This window comes from Falco naumanni, chromosome 5 (assembly GCF_017639655.2).
Source record: "Falco naumanni isolate bFalNau1 chromosome 5, bFalNau1.pat, whole genome shotgun sequence".
Lineage (NCBI taxonomy): Eukaryota > Metazoa > Chordata > Aves > Falconiformes > Falconidae > Falco > Falco naumanni.
Genome location: NC_054058.1, coordinates 12,646,971 through 12,667,610, shown reverse-complemented (window position 1 = coordinate 12,667,610; position 20,640 = coordinate 12,646,971). Strand labels below are relative to the sequence as shown.

Below are 20,640 nucleotides of genomic sequence, written 5' to 3'. Positions count from 1 at the left end.
GGTCAAGCTGACGTGACGACCTGGAATATCGGGTTGTACAACCTGGTGGTGGAAGCTTCCACCATGAAGTGTAATTCTGTCAAATAGAGAAAACTAGTAACTCTCCTCAGGAGAGATTCTTTAGCTTCAGCATTTAATTTGGGGGCTTTTATGCCAGTGTAAGTAACTTGCTCACAAGAATTCATACAGCCTCAGGTTGTTTTCTTCCAGGCAAAGCTAGATGTACTTGTTATTGGGCGAGTTATCTAAAGCAGGATGCTTACTGGTGAACATTGCCATTTCAGCTCTGTGTTCCGGCACTGTCTTCAAAACTGTTTCTTACACTTTTTCCTCATCTCACCATAAAATAGTGGGTAGTCCTAGATTTAAAACTAGCTTTTTAAAATTTGAAAAGGGTACAAGGCTCCCCTGACAAGTTTTAAGGCTTTGCAAACTTTTCCGTTTCAAAATGCACACTCTTTTTCCAATTGGAAAACATGCATAACATTTAATTTTGATGTTTATTTCTCTTGCATAGTCCATTAGAAAAAAAGACTAGAAATGTTTATTTCCTCAGATCTTTCCCTTCAAGTAACGGTGTCACCTTTTAAATTTTGTAATAGTGTCAAACAAACATTTTATCTAATGGCTTTCTTTAACTCAGAGAAAAGTATTTTTCTTTCAAGCTTTGCCAGCAAGAGCTCCCAAACCAGTGAGTGAGATGTGCTGCAGATGGTTCTCACTAAGCCATATCAATGGAAATATAGCAAAATATAATCTAAATTTCACAGTAGTTGTCAGTATCTACAGTGCAACAAGAAAAAGGCCTAAGATAAGTAATCCTTCGCACTCAATTCACACTTCTGGTTAAGAAACAAACTAGAATTAATGCAGAGATTTCATGGAGGAATTTAGAAGCAGCACTTCAGAAGTACCCTGACGCATGTGCATTTTAGAAGTGTTTAGTACTGTACAGCTCTAACCTCCAGACCACTACAGCCTGAGACCAGACAGGTTTTTGAGTGACTCAAGCTCATAACCTTGCACAGTATCCATCCACATCCACTAATTCATCTGTATTATCTATACCTGTATAACTGAGTTCTCAACTACGCCTCTTAACCAACCCTTTTTCACCATGATGTTGAAACTAGCGCACACAACCAAACTGTCAACAGGCTCTAGTAAGAAACTGTGGAAAAATTCTAAAGGCAGTGGGAGGTGATTGTAGTTCAGGCACCCTTACATGCACTTTTTTTTCCACAGCATATGTAATTATGGTCATCATCTTAAAAAAAAATGCCCCACAAGGGAACATCAAATGTGCACCTTTCTGTCCTCATCAGTGTTTTAGAGATGGTGGTAGCAAACACACTAGTGAGTTTGAAGGTGCTTCTCTCCACCCGCTCCAGCACAACTGTTCAGATTGCTGCTGCACAGCATGTTACAGCGAGGCCTCAGCTGTCCCAATTAGCCTATAAAGCCCATCAAAAAGAAACCCATCATTTTCTGTACAACACAACAAAGCAGTTTGTTAAATAAAATACAGGAGTCGTGGTAAACTACAACCAAGCCACCTGGAATGCAGTGAAGCATTCACAATCCAAGTATAGGAAAAAAAAAAAAGGGATCTGAAAGGTTAAAAAGGGGATGGGGATGGGGGGGTGGGGGGAAAGGGGTCTCCAGAAAAAATCCCTAATTTGATGAGCTGATACTTCAGCATGCTTTCTCCCAAAGTTTTTGGTTGACTTTAATGGCAACAAAGAAGCTTTCTTAATTCCTAGACATTTCACCTGCAGGCAATTCTTTGAGAGCATTACCAAATACCAAACTGCAGTCAGCAGATCCAGCCTAGCATTTGTCATAAGCGTGATTATAAATATCCTCAGTTCTCTTTCTTTAACCCTATACATTCCATTCTCTCTCTGACTTACAAGATATTGTTATATGCACGCTAGAGCTGTGTGTATGTATGTATGTACATACACAACATTTAATAAGCAGAATAAATTCCATGCATTTGCCTACTTGGAGCAAAGACCAACATCAGCATTTTGCAGGTGGGCAATTAATACTAGCTCTGTGATGTCTACACAACACCATTAATTTGTTTATGGAGGAAGCCTACATCTAAAACTAGAGCGTGCAGAGGCCAATGAGCTACCAGATAAAATAACATGTCCGCTTCTACCTTTGGTCATATAACCTTTGATCATTCACCTTAAAAACAAGCCAACAGGCACAAGGATTAGGATGAAGGAAAATTTTCTCCTTACCTGTAAGCTTCATCTAAGGACATATCCATTCTCTTCATGATATATGCGATAGCGATTGTGGCAGAGCGAGATATTCCAGCTAAACAGTGCACTAACACACGGCCATTTGATGCTTTTGCTTTTTCTACATAGCGAAGAAATTGGCAAGTGTCAAACTCAGCAGCATTATACCATGATGAAAAGTTTGCAAAGAAAGCAATGTTATTTAAAATTGTTCAAAATTTCCAAATTAACTGCTAATTGCAAATCTCATGGAAGCTTTAAACAAAAATCACTTATTTTCTCCAGCACTGTATAGCACTGAGTATAGAAAAAGCATGCAACTACACAGGAAACACCACTGCAGTTACAGCATACCGCATTTTAATGTGCACATAAACAACCCTATTTAGATGTCTGGGAAAGGTGATTGTTTCTAATTTTATATGCAAGTAAAAAGCAAGCATTCATGATGGAACAATCTGGCCAGTTCAAATTTGGCTAGCTCACTTCTCAAAGCTAAAGACAGGATCTCTATGTCCAGTTTTCTAATTCGCCCTCTGCAGACATGTATCGGGCATCTACCAGGTTGCCAGAAAGCAGAGTTGTGCTCTTAAAAAGTGTCTTTGTTCCGTAAGTGCTGGAACATGCAGTGGCAGAATCCCCCTATGTTATTTTGCTTCTGTGCTTATAAAGTGATGGTGATCGTGTATGTAGGTCCTTAGGGTATTTTCATACCACCCAGAAAGCATTCAGGTCTTCTTCAGCCAAAACAGCAAGGCAGACACTCAAAGGAATCCAGAAACTGGTTTAGAGAGAGAATTTAAATTTTCTTCTCACCTATAAAATCGACTGATTTATCCAACCAAGGCAAAATTTTCTCACAAAAGCTGTCGTTCACAGGCACCCTCAGGAAATGGGATTCTGGAATAAAATCAGGCTTTGGACAAGTATTGCTGGCATTCAGTACGTAGCCAATATCATTCTGCTGCATCAGCTCCTAGGAAAGAGAGAAAGATTAAGCCTGGAAAAGTCAAACAGTACCTTTGGCACATTACAACGCTAAAAACTAAACTGAAATTCATGTTACAGTTGCTCTAGCTGTACTAGGGGCATTCTTCTGTGAAAAAGACAACTCAGCTTTTAATTCTTCAAGTTTTAATGAGATACAGTGTGTCCAAATAACATATAGACTGCAAAGCCCATAAAACCAAAGTTAACAAAGAACAGAAATAACAGTAAAGTGTCTTCTCCTACTGTGAGAAGCATCACTTCCAAGAGAATACATTTTGTGGTCCTCTGGTTTAAATTCTCGCCATGCTAGCTGACAACATAACCAAGCACTTCCCACTTTGCTGACCCGAGTATTTGTTTTCTGAATCATGTATCTAAGGCTGAGGTTGCCCCGTCTCACAGATACCGGTGAGAAATATGAAATGAAACTGATGCCGCCTGCAGTCACCTCCTAACATGTCTGGGACATCCTTGTTTCTAAGGCAACATGCAAGAGTCACTCAAAACCCTGAAAGAAAGAGCTGAAGACCTTGAATCAGACCATTTTCACACAGCGCTAACTGCAGTTTTACAGGCGTTCTGCTTTGTGGTTTACGATTTAGTTGCTCAGGTTTCAGTTTTCGGTCTTTAGTTCTCTTGCATCTTACAGGCTGTCACATGAATGAGCAGAGACTCAACATCTATGAGTCAACTGGGCTTTCAAAATAAGTCAGTTTTCATGACTGCAAAGAAACAGACTCCTCTTTTCTGCTGTACTCTTTGTACTTAAGAGTTGTGCAAAGTAGTATGTGACGCGATAGGTACCTTAGTGCCAAAACATGTGAAACAAGTACCAGAGAACTAGAGATGGCTCTACCAAAACCATCCGGGCTCCTGCAAGTAAGCATCTTGACCCAGAAAAGCAATTAAGCAGGCTGGAATGGTACTGATCAAACAGCTTTTCTGGTTCAGATGTGACTTGGCAGTGACATGCAAAAAAAAAAAAATATGCTTGGACAGTAGTACACTGAATACAAACATCGGGGAGCTTTTGGTCACATTTCTATGGAAATTAATGTTTCAGTATAATTTCAGACATTAAAAAAATCCCCCCCCAAAGTCTGATTTTAATCCTTTTGCTTTTATAGCAATTATATAAAAAAGGAAAGTTAGGTCAATCCATGAGAGCAGTAGCAAGAACTAATTGTTACGCTGCTGATTTTCAACTGGAGTTCTACCAGTACGAAAACACAGTCGTGAAGCCAAATGGCCACTTCTTCCCCATATGTATTTTTTCTGCAGGCATAAAGATGTTTTGGTGAGGAGAAACAGGGATATGTCTATTTAGCTGAAGAGGCGGAACTCTATCTTGTTCAAATCAGAGCAGTCTAAATAGCACGGGATGTTGAGTACACAGGTACACCACATGTATGTTACGGTGTGTAGGCAGAAGGGAGGAACACACACATACTTGCATGCACAAATTAAATGTTTAGTGAGAACATTAGGAGAAGGGAATCTACATCAGTCATTTGCAGAGGAAAGTGCATAAAGTCCAGCCTGTAACAGCTATAAACAGGGAATTTATATGAATTCTGCTAGCAAGCTGAATCTTGTGGCCTGGAGCAAACTGAGCAGCTCCTCCTCCAAGCTTTCACCCAAAGTCCCTCGTATCAGCACATTCAGAGGTGCCTGAAGGTGTGGGCACCTGAAACTAATGAATATACGTTATATTGTAAACACACCCATCCAATGGGAACAAGAGATGACCGATTACTTGCAAAACAAATAATCAGAAATTTAATCTGCAGCAATGGTCAAAAAAAAAAACAAGGGGGGTGGGGTGGGGGGGGGGCTGGATGTGTCAAAGTAAGTTCTCAGCCTTACTGCCTCTTACCCTACTAGTTTCCCAGGTCACAACCCCACTAAAGCTCTAAAGCTCAGCTTCTCATCAGTGACAGCAAATATGTCACCCATTTCCTTCTCTCCCTTCCTTCACATCTCCCCAACTTAACCAGCAAGCTCCCTTCAGCCCTGCACGCTCTTATAGCTGACACTGTCACACCTTCCTTTACCGTATGTAGCTCTCTCACACCGACAGACCTGAAAGTTTATAAGCAGGAGTGCTGTAAGGGAGTAGGGAATATCTGGAATTATCCAGAGAGGGAAGGTATTGGGAATGGGGTTCTTGGCACGGGGGACTGGCTACTGCTAGACCTGCAGTATCTTCTGTGTGGAAGGGAGACCCTGATCCCCAGCACCTCTGCCTTGGTGTCCTGGCCTATGCAGCTTTCCCGTTAGGATCCCAAGCTTTTCAGCATCGACTTCCATAAAATCAGAATCTGCTTTAGATCACAGCGTTGAAATACTGCCCCCAAAAACCAGCTCGCCTACTGCTGTCACTGCTTGGAGGTGAGCAAGGAACAACTGGAATAGCAGGTACAGAAGTACACATGGAGTCATGTACGTATATATATACATATATAAAAATAAATAAAGGGAGAAGGTGATAAAGGTGTAACTAACAAATGGACTGCCATGATGCATGTTCGTTCACAACATAGCTAAGGGGAGGCTGATGAATTTAGAAGAAGAATAGAAAACCTTGTTGTTTCTTTAAAATATAAGCACTGGTGGGCTGCTCAGTCCAGCCATCCTGATTCCACAGTTATGCAAGGTTTTTGATGTGGAATCGATTATTCAAATGGGAATAAGAAGGCTGCAGACGCCAAGTCTGAAATCTCTGAGCCAAAAGAACACCCAAAAAATGCATTAGTGCTTGTCTTTGAGACTAAGGCTAAAGAAAGAAGTTATGCTTCCTTCTGTTCTACGGTATCAATCATACCCTGCGCAACACGCTCCAATATAATAACCGTAACAGTGCCTTCATTGTAAGGCACCCCAGAGGAAGAAGTGAATTACGATGGGAGGAAGATCCAGAAATCCTAATACTAACAACTTCATGAAAAGAAAGTAAATGCTCTTTTGTCAGCTTATTTACATTTTATGACTTGTTTAATCTGAAAATTAATGGCACCCTAAAATGTTATTTTGTTCCAGGAAATAAAATCCAGGTCTGGAAGAAAAGAAAGAGAATAGTTGTGTAAGTAGCAAAGCAGAAAGTTTCACAGTTTAAATGCTGGTACAAAACATGAGATATAAGTAGGAGCCTCGTTCAGGCCCATAACCACAATCCAGATTTTTTTTCTGTTACACTAACTTCCAGAAAGGACACTCACTCCTGTGTAGGTTAGGATTTAGTTTGTTTCTCTTTCACAAAGAGCAACAAAGATCTTCTATAAAAATTAAGTACCATCTCGCAATGCCACCAACATATCACACTGAGATAACCACAACATATCACACAGACCCAAAACCTGAAACAAACATTTGTTAGAACTTTTATGAAGACCTTTAATGAGGTTTTTAGTATTTCAACACTGCAAAAAAATATTACGAACATTTTCAGCATTAAGCATTTTGAAAGAAATCTGTAAAGCAAAACCACAAAAAATCTCCTAAGACTTTGCTGAAGTAATCATTAATTTTGCTAAAGGACACAAACCAAGCATCTGTGTTTGCATATCTTTCATAAAGTATTATCAGCGGAGGTATTAATGGCAAGTAGCATTCATATTCTTAAAAGGTCATATGTACAGAGTGTCCTGCAACATACAAGCATTTCCCTACCTGTGCACTCAGAGATAAGCTTATCAAGATCCTGAAAAGATAAGCTCATCTTGATAAAACATGCTGAAAATTCACCTCTTTAATTCATCAGGTTGAATAGTAGTGCAGATTATTTTGCAGATACCTTTGACACATTTTAGTTTTAGAGAAATCAGTATGTCTGGTCAATGGAAGGAATCATGGGAACTCAAAGATAGCATCTGAAGGCAAAAATAAGGTCAACGTATACAACTACCTTGTATACAACTTAATAGTTTTGGGAATCTTACTAGAATATTTCAGAAAATTATTTTTTTAAAAAAATCCTGAATAAAACAAAAACCTATTCTAATCTTAACAGAAAGCTGACTTCTTGGCCCCAGTAGTCAACAAACCAAGCAAGGCCATTAAACCAGCGCACGCAAACTTATCAGCTCCTGGACTGTCCTAACAGAGACAGAACTTTGTTACTTATCCCTGGTTTTTGTTTCTTGCCCTGCCCTTTTGAACACTCTTCACTTTCCAGCTCTCTCAGCACGTATTGCTATTTCTGGGCATTCAATGTAGCAAGAGTCATCCTCCTTGCTTGCCCTGGTACCTCTGCAGAGGGTCCAGGCTTCTCCAACAGCAAAGTGCACTTAAGGGAAATCAGCAGAGATGCGTTGTTCATGTTTCTAACGTGCGGGTGTCCAGCTACTAAATTTTAGTTGAATGAAGAAACCGATTCAACCCAGGGAACTGGGAGTTGCCAATTGTTGGGGAAAATGTCGAGTGGATTCTAGGTGCTAGAAACTGTAATCTTGTTCCCACAGCTTCTTTAGGTTAATCAAGGTACCAACATTAAAGATGGAAGCCCATTTTTATTTTCCACATGCAGTCACTGAACTGAAGAGGTAAGGTAAGCCACCGACACTAAGGTGTACTTTAGCACAGGGAACACTGCATGCTCAGAATAAAGCACTGCCTGTGTCTGTTCCAAGTAAGAGGGAAAAGGTACAAAACCCAACTAGATTAGAAATCATAAAATGTGTATTTGTCCTAAAATGGGTAAGAAATCTAAAAGGTATTTTAGTTGTCAGTGGAAGAACTTCCAGAACTGTCAAGGATGACCAAGTGGTAAGAACTCAGTGACCTCTCTGCAGATTGTATGCTGCTGTTTTCGTGGTTCTCCATACAAAATGGGAAACACCGTAACCCTTGATCTTAACTCCTAAGAGTATGTGAGGAAGTACAAATCTGACCAGCTCCTGGGGTCTTACATTAATTCTAAAGTATCTGCAGCTGCAGGGCTTCCTCAACACATGCTGAAATACTATCAAGGTTGTAAATTAACAGGCAAGAGAGCCACCACCAGGTTTAATCTCTTCCTGTAGACAGCTCTGCCACAGCCAGGGCTCACCAGCAGCAGTTGCAGGTTTAGTCTTCTCCAGCCCTATAACGAAATTCCCGATGGCTGCGACCACTCGGATTCCTTTCCTGGTGAGGCACACATTCTGTGCCTGTGCCCAACACCTGTTCATAGGCACCAATTTACTGCAAGGAAAGGGAACAGCCTCTTTCATCCCTCCGGGATTATTCACCACTGAAGAGCCACAGCGCTGGAGTTCCAGTCACATCCCAAACAAAGCAGCACATCCCTGGCCCTGGAGGAGAACCACCTGCCGCCTGACTCCCACTGTGACCTAGGGCAGCACTTGCCATTCACACGTTGAAACAAAAATGAAGCATAAAAACATCTTTCTACTACTCTCCCATTGAAAGCAAGGAAGGGGGTTCTTTTTGTTTGTTTTTAATTACTTGGCGCTTGTTGTCTTTTGTCTGTGGACCACAAATTACTTTTGTGGTAGCCAAAGTAATAAGCTGCTTTGACATCTGTCATAAGTGAATCAAGTTTTAATTGCTGACTTGCTACCTGGCAGTAGAGACACAGACAATTTTAAAGGACAAAGTAAATACAATGCTGACTATCCTCCATATAAAAGATTTTTCTTTGCACTCTACTAAGGCACGATTACCTTCTACATGATTGCTTGTGTGTCAAAAATCCCCTTAAAACAATTGCGAAAAATCTAGATATAGCCTATTAATGGCCAGACTAGGAGGGAATGAAAGCAGAAAAAAACAGTGAAAAATGTGATAACCGTCGAAGTATATGAACTGGATCCAATTATAGGACTATTAGGATAGTTCCTGTCTTAAGCTTTATACATGGATAAAAATCATACACATAAGCCTTGCACATCGTTAAGGCAGTATGCTAGGGTGAAGCACTCCTCCCCTCTCCTGCATCCATGTATTTAATACCAGCTTATGAAGGCTGTTGGAGATTCAACTAATGAATAGGACTGACAGATAATATGGGAGGCCAGAGGGCATATGCAGCCAAAGTAATAAAAATTCCCTTGTGAAAGGACTCAAGATGCAGACCGTAAGCAATATGAGTTGATCTCATATCCACAGATGCTTGCCTGCATGATACGTGGGAATACAGACCTGTAGCGATTTGAGACAAGCTCTTCTAAACACCTGATAATCCAGCACCCTAGAAGTGCTATATTTGATGACTTTGCTAACTATTTTAAGTATACCAAAATATCCTGGGCTATTATTTAGGAACAGAAATTATTAAATGCATATGTATTTAGACACGCTAGAAGTTTCTTACTGCAGCGCTACCACAAAAGCTCATTTTAAATGACCCCACTGATTGTCCAGGTCTGAATATTTTATTAGGTGTATAAACAACTGTTTGCAGTAGTCCCTCATTATACAATTCATGGTATTTAAGTGCTATTTTTTCTAGCACTTGAAGGCAATAGTAAAAACCAGACAATCTTCCTTTATTCTGCTGTAACCATTAATATAATTGTGTTAAGATCCAAGACCTGCCAAAACAAACCAGTCAGATCTATGCACAGGAAAGTACCTGACCTGCTGTAATGGCACATTTGAGAGTTTGCGGTTGGTTGACAGGTTACTGAGGAAGGTACCATATCATCTTCTCTGAGATAAAGGAGAAAGGAAACCAAATTTCCTATTACATGAGCTGTGGATTAATTATGTGGTCTTGTGTATCATTAATTCTTACATAGCTTCCCCATGGCTTATGCACAGGCAGCATTATCTGTATCTACTTCAGATGTTTTATAGCTGTAACAATGCAGCATGATAGAAGCATGGATAAAGACACATGGAGATTATATACTCAGCCAAGTAAATAACGTGACGCCCAGAACGCTCACCTTGTTGAGGACATCCCGCTGACACCCAAGATAGAGATGAGGCAGGATTCTGGTTGGGCCAATGTTGGAGACGGGTAAGCAGGGTTGAGAAATGCAAGTAGGTATAAGCGTGGATTTTCCTTCACAGAGACCAGGGAAAGAGCTGGAGAACTCAGCAAATCCACCTGTGAGAAGGACAGTGTGTATTTAATTCACATGCAGTGTTGTAGGCACTGGTGCCCATACCAGTTCTCAGAAAGCAGCATTTGTTGCAGGAGATGGGGAGGTGTTAAGGGGCAGCAGGAAAGCCTTAACCGAAGAATTGCACGTGTTCCTTTTCCAGAGGTACCACGACTGTGCAGAACCGTCCATCAGCAGGCAAGGGCTAGCTGTGTATTCCCACTCTGCCTGGAATGTTTATTTCTCTCTCTCTCCCCATTCCTCAGAAGCTTTGATGCTTCTTCTCATTCTTAGTAATATGTGGAAATGAGACTTTGGAAAAAACAAGCCACAACACCCACCACCCCACAAATGTGCACCCCTTTTCCTCTCTGCCCCAGCAAGCTGTTTTCTAAACACCTCCTTCTCCTGTATTAGGCCTATAATTTGACTTCATTAAGAAAAAGTCATGTTTACTCGATTTGGTAAAAGCACCAATATTAATGTTTGCTTTTAAAATCATATATTGTTGTTTTCTGTGCTGCTCCATAATTAATATATTTCATCCAACACACTGGAAGAGCCTTCATCTTTCAAAACCACACCAAGCCAAGGCTTCTCCATCTCAAGTGGGGGAGGCAAGGCAGGGGGCGACTGCAGGGGAAAACTTGCCCAGCCATGGACTCCCAAATTGCCACCAGTTTCTACTCCCTTTACTGCTAGCTGGTTCTTCATCTGCACCAGTTCTTAGTCCCTATCCATGCTATGGCTCCAAAACATTTTCGTTACCATTTCCCATCACTACATTCAACCACTCAGAAAAACTAGAGTGGAATGACCAATACCACACTGAAATCCACCTAAAACCCCAGCGCCCACCAAAACTGCTCCCTGGCTGTTTCGCTATCAGCACGGCACAGCCGCTATGGAACAAGAAGGGAATAAAGAGCGAAGCTGAGACTGCTCTAGACACAATTACACACAACAGAGCTCGAACTCCATTTCTGTTCCTTGCTTGGCTAGGTTCCCAGCTCCCCTCCCATCACAACGGCTGCATTATAAACCTGTGCTACCAACTGTGGTCTAACTGGCCTTACCCACAGTTAGAAAACAAAGCTGAAGAAACCTCCAGCCACGAACACATACTCTGACTGAACATGTTCTCACAAAAGCTAGCTAGCTTTTTCCAAGCCTAGCTAAACCCCAACCTCAGTCCATTCTTATACTTCACCTTCACAAACTAGTCTGAAGAAGAACCAGAGGCAGCTGCTTAAATCAGTATGTTACAGGCTTTTCTTGGCCGTTTTCACCATTTAACAGCCAGCTGGTAAGGGCGAAAGCTGCAAACCAGAGTGAAAGTCCCCAGCTATTTCCTCACATTAAAACACAGAGACAAGTGGAATTTTAACTGAAGGAAGAGTAATTATAACCTGTGTAGAACAAGGTACCTTTTTATCATGAAGGATGTGAAGTATTAGTGTGCTAAGTCTGCCAAATGCTATGTTCATTATTATTACAGTTTGAAGACGTGAATTAAAATTATTCAGGAATAAGATAACATACTGTTTTGTCAAGGCTTGCATTACCGTTGCCTGAATTATGCCTATTCTTTGGATTTTAAAATCTGTATCTTTACTGAATGTAGAAAAAACAAACATACTAGCCATGTGTGTAATGGCCCATTTTATCCAATATACAAAAAAGCCAGCAAGCATATTTCAGAACAAAAGTTTTATGAAAATTTCCTGTTCAGTCTTCTAACTTAGAAATAAAATAAAACCCAAAAAACAACCACCAAACCAAAAAAAAAAAAAAATCACTTGCCTATTTGTTGTTAGAGAAGTGATTTTAGACAACCATGACAATGCTTATCATGAGAATACGAGGGCAAGGCGGGACTTTATGGGGTGGGCAGGGGACATGCTAAGCTAAGGCACTGCCCATCACAGAGCCATACCCCTAAACTGAAGGGCCTAGGCTGGGGACACAGCAAAGTTTCGGCTCTGACATTTCTATTCCGTTTCATTTCTATTAGCTAGGATTCCTCCTTGCTTTACAACCTCCCTGTTCAGGAGTACAGATGCTGCTAGTCCAATATACCAATCCAACCACCGGAGGAGTTCGCAAAACAATTCTCTTGCGCACTTGCTAAATTTTCTTCCGCATGGCATAATGTTTACCCCTCTGTTATAGGAAGCAATCCCTTAATTTATAGGCATTGTATGCCTCTCAAATCAAATTTAATGTAAGATACAGTGCCCAGCAGTTCCTTGAGAGACTGGGGGGAGAAGAGGAGATCAAATACCAGTCTTCCGTTTCATTTTTTTTTTATTACTTGGGAAGCTTGTTGGCTGCTTTCTGGATTCTGTCTGACAAAGCTGGAAATAGAGAAGTGACTCTTCCTCCTTACAAAGAAGTTGCACAAGCAAAGAAAATATTTTACATCTGTGCTTTTTTTGAAAAAGACTACATGGGCAAAGTTCAACATCAACAACAAAAGAATTTTCCCAACTACATACAGACTGGTCTCACTTCTGTACGAGCACTGCAACAAGAAACTAAGCAAGAAGCTAATAGGCAAAACCCCTGAGATTTTGGGAGGTGGAACCCACACTCTGTCATCATAAGGAGCAACCTTTTATTTTAATTTTATTCTAGGGCTCTGTCAAGGCAAATTTGAAGTGATTCAAGATTAGATGCTTTGACACTTCCTCTGGGACATTCATCCTTTCAAAGTCGCACTTCTTTGTACTCATGCCTCCTAGTAACATTGCTTCAGTCTCTTAACAACATGAATTACAACCACAAAACTCTCAAATCGGGTAAGCCTGACATCATATTACCTATCTTTACACATGCTCCCAAGTGAACCCTCCTTTCATCTGAATGTGTTTTAACCTGGCATCAGTACCAGTAGTGAACTGACTTGAAAAAGCATTAACTTGGGTCACTTGTTTCAAATATTAATGCATCTTCCCTGCCATCTTCTACAACCATTTCAAAAAGTTAGTAGCTTTTCAACAAGTCTGGCTTTGATTTATGGCACTCACAACAGGAAAAACAGGTCATAGATCAGCATACATTGAAAAATTACTTTAAAAATAAATCACAAATAAATTCCATACCAACAAAACGCACTCATATATGCATCCTGCTAAACTACCAGTTTCTTCTAGTGCAACAAACATAGCATCAGGGGTCTGGAACAACAGCATCCACACATATGACCACTGAGCTGTCATGTCATTATGAGACTCACTTCTGCTCTAGGGACCTGCAGCCATCACTGTTTGCTTGCATTAACTTAAAAGATATATCTATTTTTAAATATATAGAGAGATATAAAAAAACCAACATCTAAAGGTGTGTAGGAAAAAAAGGTATTTATTTCATGTATGCCTGTTTTCTAGAACAGATTATAACCTCTGTGAGTCCCCAAAGCTGAAGTCTACACACAGTCTACTTGAGGAGCCTCTTATGAGCAGAGAGCTTTAAGCCCTCAGACTGCCTGTACACTTCTGCTATAAATGAAGCAGGCCATCTTAAAAAAACAAACCTTAAACAATTGGAACATTAATTTAATCACAGGTGGGAATGCAGAATGGAAAGTTGAGCCTTGAAAAAAGGCTGGGACAGGTTTCAATTCAAATTCCATAATACGAGGATGACCTTTGCATCAAGGAAAACTCTGTCTTTAAAACTTACCCACCTCAGCTGGAATAGGACTATTGGCAGCACGGTGCGGTTTGTTTTAATAAGAGAAAACACACTTTTCTTCTGGAGCTAGTTTCTAAATAACACCCTTTCTCCCACCACTACTCCAGCCTCTGCAAATAATAAATCAATCACAAGAGCATGTTGAAACTGGAGGAGGGCGGCAGAATCTACAGGTCATTAACGGAACTACTGGGTTGATAAAGTTTCATTGAATTCTTTGATAATGCAACTGGGCCCTGGAAACAGACTGACAAGTAAGTCCAAAACATTCTCTTCTAAACACCTATGAACCGCACAGCTTTTCTGTACTCTTAGTGGTGAAGCTGAACTGCAACAGCTCGCTTTACATTCAACAGGCTGAAACCACTTCTTGTCTATTTTGAATGTTACGGAAATCAGCAGGAGGAAACAGTAAGTTTTATGTATTATACATATATCTATAAAATTGTGCTTGTGTTTAAGATCTCCTCTGCTCTGCCAGATGCTTTTGAAGTTTTTCACCCTACTTCTGATATCGATGAATTAAATGGAAGACACTTGCATCACCACTCATGTAATAGTTCCATCGCATCTGAAAACCCTGATGGTCAAGCAGGATAAGCAGCACAATGTATCTCCTTCTTCAGTTTTCAATAAGCAATTGCTTCTGTCATGACTGCACATACGCAAGTCATCGTGTCCTTTGGCTGGCAGCAAGTAGCTAACAGTACTCCTACGTCTGTCTTACTTGAGCATTAGGGCCTACACAAGTTTGAAGGGAAAAAAAATCTTTGGGGACAATGACTTGCATCATTATGGGAGCAAATTAAATCAATATGAGACACAAGTGATTTCAGACTATCACCCAATGTATTTTCCAACACAAAAGCAAATGACATCGGTGGTAAATTACAATGTTCAGCTGGTTGTCCCTTACATTTCTGAGGCAAAAATCAATGAATTAAATTCTGCTCTGATTCTGGACAATCCATCAGAAGACTGCAAAGTTCTGTAATCGTCCCAAGGTAACTCAGCTAACTCAGCTCTTGTTTAACTAGCTTGTTAAAATGAACAGACTAGTGAAGCGATTTCAGTTTTAACCAAGTGGCAAGCATCCCCTGGCTGCAGCACCTTTAAGGCACAGCAGTGCCATACTGCATTCCAGTGCTAACTTGTTCTGTTCACTTCTTGTGGCTGTGACTCACAGAACAGTTTCTACAAAACCATGTTAAGGTGCCAAAAGCTGTCAGTGGTTTTCCAGCCTAAGCCCTTTTGTGTGTGGCAGACAACCCAGCACCTCCTAGGTCTTTACAGCAAAGCCTGCGTTTCTTGCTTACAAGCCTCCACATCTATCAGCAGAAATCTGGCAAGATCTGGTGAACTACTCAATTACCCCGTTGCTATGGTCTGCGAAGTGGTGACTACAGACTTCCCTTTGATCAAGACAATACTGTTTCCCAACTACAATTGTGACTGTAAAGGTGTGATTGCTAAAGGAATCTTGGTATCAGAAGTTTTGGCTCCCTTCTCCGCCAACTCAGGAAACAAAATAGGGCCAAACCCAGAAGGGATGAAAAAGTTTCAGCAGAATTCCACAGTAAAAGTTACTCTTTTTATAGATTCACTGCGTAAATCCTCAGATGAATAAAAATCCCAATTAACTTTTCCAGCAGCAGGGAAGAGGAGAGGGAGAGAAGATAGGATCAGGTGGCAACAAATAATAGCCAGAGAATTATTATTGATTTGGGAAGAGCTACCTTTCATTGAGGGAATGGAATCCATCCAGATCCTTATGACTACTTAGTTTAACTACCATCAGAGACAAATCCTAAGTTAATACAGAGGAATAACTACTGAAAACCACAAGCATTTACATTAGCTCATCTCTGTTATGTTCTATGGAAACAGACCAGGTGCATTCCACAGTGCTGCCAGTTGCAGGGACAGTAGCTCTGTAAACTGCTCTGGAGGATTGCAAGTGAAAGGCGAGTTAAGCCCTAAGGTCTTGATTTAAACACTTAATACAGAGTTGTGAAGTGCAGATAACATTTTACTGGTTTTACCCAATACTCAATAAAACCATTGCAGTTAAATGACACCATAATAGGACATAATACTGGGGGGAAATAACATTCCATGTTATGCTGGTTTCTCTTCCTCCTCCCTGTCTTTGTATTTCCCACAAATGGGTCAAACCACTCAGAGACTTAACCAAAATTATACAAGACACTTTCACAGGAAACATAATAATTCTGAATTAAAAACTGAAAGCTTTTTTTTTTTTTTTGCTTATAGAAGGCCAAGTACTTGTGAGACTGATTTGGCGAGGGGAAGAGCCAAAAAAGTGAAGCAGAAACACCAATCTACTAAAAAGCAGTTTTCAAAATGCGAAGTCATTCTTCATTCACATCAACACACGTCCCTTCCTCATATAAACACAGGTTACTCAGCTTTGGCTTTAGGATATCACAGCCGCTCCAGTGAAATTCTATCTGTTCTTGAGCAGGTCAATACCTGCATCTACCCTGCACACTTACCCCATCCATCTGCCCACCCTTTGCCCTCCTCCTCCCCCAGACACCTTTCTTCCCTGCAGGGTGCTGGAAAGAGAGAAGAATGCCATTTTCTCCTCCTACCAGCTTGAGAAGTTCACCTTCAGCAGCTCACCGATGCTTAGGTGACACACCACTGTAACCAGGCTGTTGGCTGGCTGTAGTTACCGATGGGTACATTGGCCAAACAGGCCTGCTTCAGTGACACCTCCCCCACCCACACATACCTGTAAGTCTTTCCTTTGCATGCATGTTGAGCACAGCACAGATCTTCTCTCATACATTCATCCTACATCTCAGCTTGGATGTATTTCTAACATACAGAAAATAAATCATGAGGCAACCCTAGTATCTCTTTAGAGTTGCTTTTAAAATTACTGTTGAAATAGCCAATTTTGTGATTCCTTTCCATCCTCAAGTGTTTGCAGAGATCTGCAGCAGAAGTTTTATCCTTAATCATCCAGAGACAGCTGGTGATGCTAATCAGGCAAGCGCATGCTGACAAAGCACAGAAAGGAACAGAGACCTGACTATACTTCAGAGACAAGGTGGATTAAAATTGGGTGTGAAACTGAAGTGCAACAGCTGAGGTGCCCACAACTCTACAGTGAAAAGGAAAAAGGAAACATGAAAATAGGGGACCTTCCTCTTAGGTGTAACTTACTTTTTCTAAATAGCCATTCAAGTATGGAGGCAACTCCTACAAAGACGAGAGCTCCATGCATATACAAATTCTAACAGTGAAAAACGTGACCAACAAGCTTACACTGCATTTGTTCTGGGAGGATTTCTTACTGCTTCTTTGTAAAGACAGTCATGAAACATGGAATGAAAGAAAGATGACAAATAGGCATTCACGTCACTCCATGTGTTTCCTACGAGCCTGCCAGCTAAAGCTCGAAGGAGAATCCCAGCAATTGCTGTTCACATCCAGAGCCTGGCAGCAAAGCTGAGGCAGAAGGGAGAAGAGATTCACCTAGAGAAGCTGGTAACCAAGATGAAGGTGTCTGCCACCTTCTCCAACTAAGGCAGACCAATAAGAAAGACCAGAAGAGTAGCTTTCCATTTTCACAGCAAACAAACATGCTTTTCAACCAAATAATTTGAGGGGCTGCAGAACTGAAGCATCCCACCTGCCACTGGTGCCCACCTCACAGCAGATCTTTGGGAGCTATCGCAGCCTGAGCTCCCAAGGGCCCTTCTTGCATTGCTGGGACCCACGTGGCACTGCTGCTTGGTCACACCAGCAAATCCACAACCAGCTCAGCTCAACCCAAACCTGCTTTTCAGGGGGAGACATTAATTTGAGGCTCTGCACTGTACCAGTGCTCATTTCCATAGAGCTGACAAGAACTTCCATTTTTTGTTAATTTCATTACTCCTTTTGTCAAACCTTATTGAAGCTGACCAACTAGCTTAAACCTCTTTTGTGGGCTACAGCAGAGAGACAGACAACATGGTAAGTCCTATGAGCTTGGCTTCCCTAAAACCTCAGGCTAAGAAAAGCCTGTGAAGTGTTTTATACAACATCCCCACAGATCCAGCTGGCCCTGCGGCTCCGTGTGCCTCACATGGGATGCACAGAAAGATCCCGTATTGTGCTCCTGATGGAGATGTAAGAGTGAATGTGTCTGTTTTTCACAGGTCATGGAGCCTGCTGGAAAAGCCCAAGGACAACGCACACTGGTAACAGCAAACTTTGGCATTTCTCTTAAGTGCCATTCAAATCAGACACTGCTCCCTTCCCTCCCTGCTTTGGATTCTGACTGTTCGGAAAAAGCCAAAGGGAGAAATTGATTTTCTTCAATGAATTCTTGAAAACAGACTAGAAGCAACTTCCTTCCTTTTCCCACAAGACCTAACTGTCTGCCAGTTCACCAGTATTAACTCAGCATCAAACACAACTATTTTAAAGCAGGGAGTGGAAAAGCTCTAAGACCCAAGTGATGAGTCAAAAATCTAAGACTACGTGCATGTACTAGGAAAAGCATTGCAAGAAGGAGACTTTGAAGCCTGCAGAATTGACAGATTATTCCACCACCTTCATTAAACCCAGAATATGCTTCTTTATTAAGGGCACTAATTATTCATAATTTTATATAGCCATATACTAAAAAATATGATATTAATATCCCTTTTTAAAGGAAAAGAAAAATTAAAAAGCAGGAAAATTTGCAACTAGCTCTACAAAATAATATTTAGATGCTGTAATTTTAAGTAAGCCTTACCAAACTGTCTGTATTCACCAAAGGTATGCAGTGGAGTACATTCATGTTTAGCTTTTCTTTTTTTTCTCTCTCTTCTCCAAACAGCAATTTAGAATTTGTTACTGTAAATGCCGATTAGTGCCTGGCACATAATGTAACATTGCTGAAAACTATGCTAAAAAAAATAAATCAAACAGCACTATAGTAAAGACAAAATATACGACCCCCTAACTTAACCGTTTACTTTGCCTTGAATCAGATCAGAGGCTCTTAATGCTGGGACTTAACAGCACTTTTCGCAGTCACATTCCCATCGAACATTAAAATGTTTATCTGAAAGCTGCAGTATAGATTTTTCCCTTGCTGTAAGGAAGGAAAGTTGTAAACTTTCTGACTCACGAGTTTTATGAACCTACAATGTTTCCACTCTGTTTAAACGAGCTGCAGACCTCCACAGGCCATTACAATTCGCACATTCCAGCTCCGCTCCGCAGGGATGCTTGCCATTTTCCATTACATTAGCTCAGGCTGGAGAGCCCCGCTAGCAGCCATCCCCACACTCGCTCTTCCCCTTCCCGTCCCCTCTCCTCAGCCATGGGGAGTCCTTCCACAGGATTCAAGGTTTCATGGTTTGGGAAAGCCAGGGGTGTTTTTATTACAGCAGCATTCAGAAAGTGGCCTCGTTATGCCAGGTGTTTTACAAGCACAGTAGCAAGGGAAGTTCTTTGCCCTGGAGGGTTTCTGCCTTTGGTAAGACAAGGTTAATAGGCAGGTTAAGCAAACAAGGGGGGGGGGGGGGGGGGGCGGGGGGGGCGAGAAAGGGGTCAAGCTCTCCTTCCCACCCAAGTGGCATATAGAAAATTCAGACTAACGACAAGTGAAGAGAGCATACTGGACACTCACGCTTGCCCTTTCTGCCTTTCAAGAAGAAAAAAAAAAATATCTTCATTGTAATTTCTGTCAATTAAATTTCACAAGCATCCAGAGGTATCCAAAACAAAAGCAAACTTCAGAAGTTATTCTTGGTTTTGAGAAATGTTATGAGACCTCCAGACTAGTCAAACTTTGCTCTCACAGAAGACAGCAAGTGGATAAACATATGAAAGTAATAAACCCTACTCCCATTCTTCAAGTGCTTAAAACAATCACAGCACTAAATGAACACTCAAAACTGCATTTTAAGTACAAAGGGTGGGAGGATATTCGCAGAGGGCTCACTGTAGCCAAGGGTACTCGTTTTTCTATGCTCTCATTAAAAATTGATGGAGAGGGAGACTTTTAAAGAGGGTGATTCAGAGCTAAGCTCCTCTCACTCTCGTCTCCTCCCCACCGACACTGGCTACGCTCCATGGGTGACGGGACCACTCGGGGAATACTGCACTCCCCCGGCAAGACTTCTGCCTCTTTCCATAGAGACTTGCTTCGAACAGTGTCAACCAGTCAGAGTATCAGGAAAACTGGCATCATTGTGCAACTAATCCTCCTTTCTCTAAACACTGGCAGGGTATTTTAACAGCGCATTCCCACTATAATTATTTCAACTTGCAGATAACTTGATTATTTTAATCAATGACCTCCACTTGAAGGTATGTTCTTCTCCTTGAGGCGATCTGCAAAGACTTATGTGTAGGGAACGCTCAGAACTTCGGTCAGCCACACAAGTAAAGCTCCAAATCCAAATGGTAAAAGGCATCAGGATGTTAGACAGGAATTTATCAGACAGCATGAACCACAGCTCCCTTGTGCCATCTTTCAGTCCACACTGGGTACCCTCCTACTTGGCGTATGGGACTGCAAAAGTGGGGAAGAAAGCTCAGCCTCGCAGCCCTGGACACTTCAGGAGATAGAAATGATCAGGTCTACCTATAAGAGAATATTCTTAAGATTTCCTGTTCCTCTGCCACAAGGC

General features: G+C 41.2%; 1 protein-coding gene across 12 annotated transcripts in view; it reads right to left on the bottom strand.

Moving 5' to 3' along the window:
- DUSP16 (dual specificity phosphatase 16) overlaps positions 1-20,640 on the bottom strand; it is a 70,234-nt gene that overhangs the window by 5,494 nt on the left and 44,100 nt on the right. For all 12 annotated transcript variants that reach the window (XM_040596121.1, XM_040596119.1, XM_040596128.1 and 9 more), the window contains 3 exons: positions 10,139-10,302; positions 3,075-3,234; positions 2,256-2,379 (listed from right to left, as the gene is read on the bottom strand). In XM_040596121.1, the coding sequence (XP_040452055.1) occupies positions 2,256-2,379; positions 3,075-3,234; positions 10,139-10,302 (448 nt within the window). The remainder of the gene's footprint in view (positions 1-2,255; positions 2,380-3,074; positions 3,235-10,138; positions 10,303-20,640) is intronic.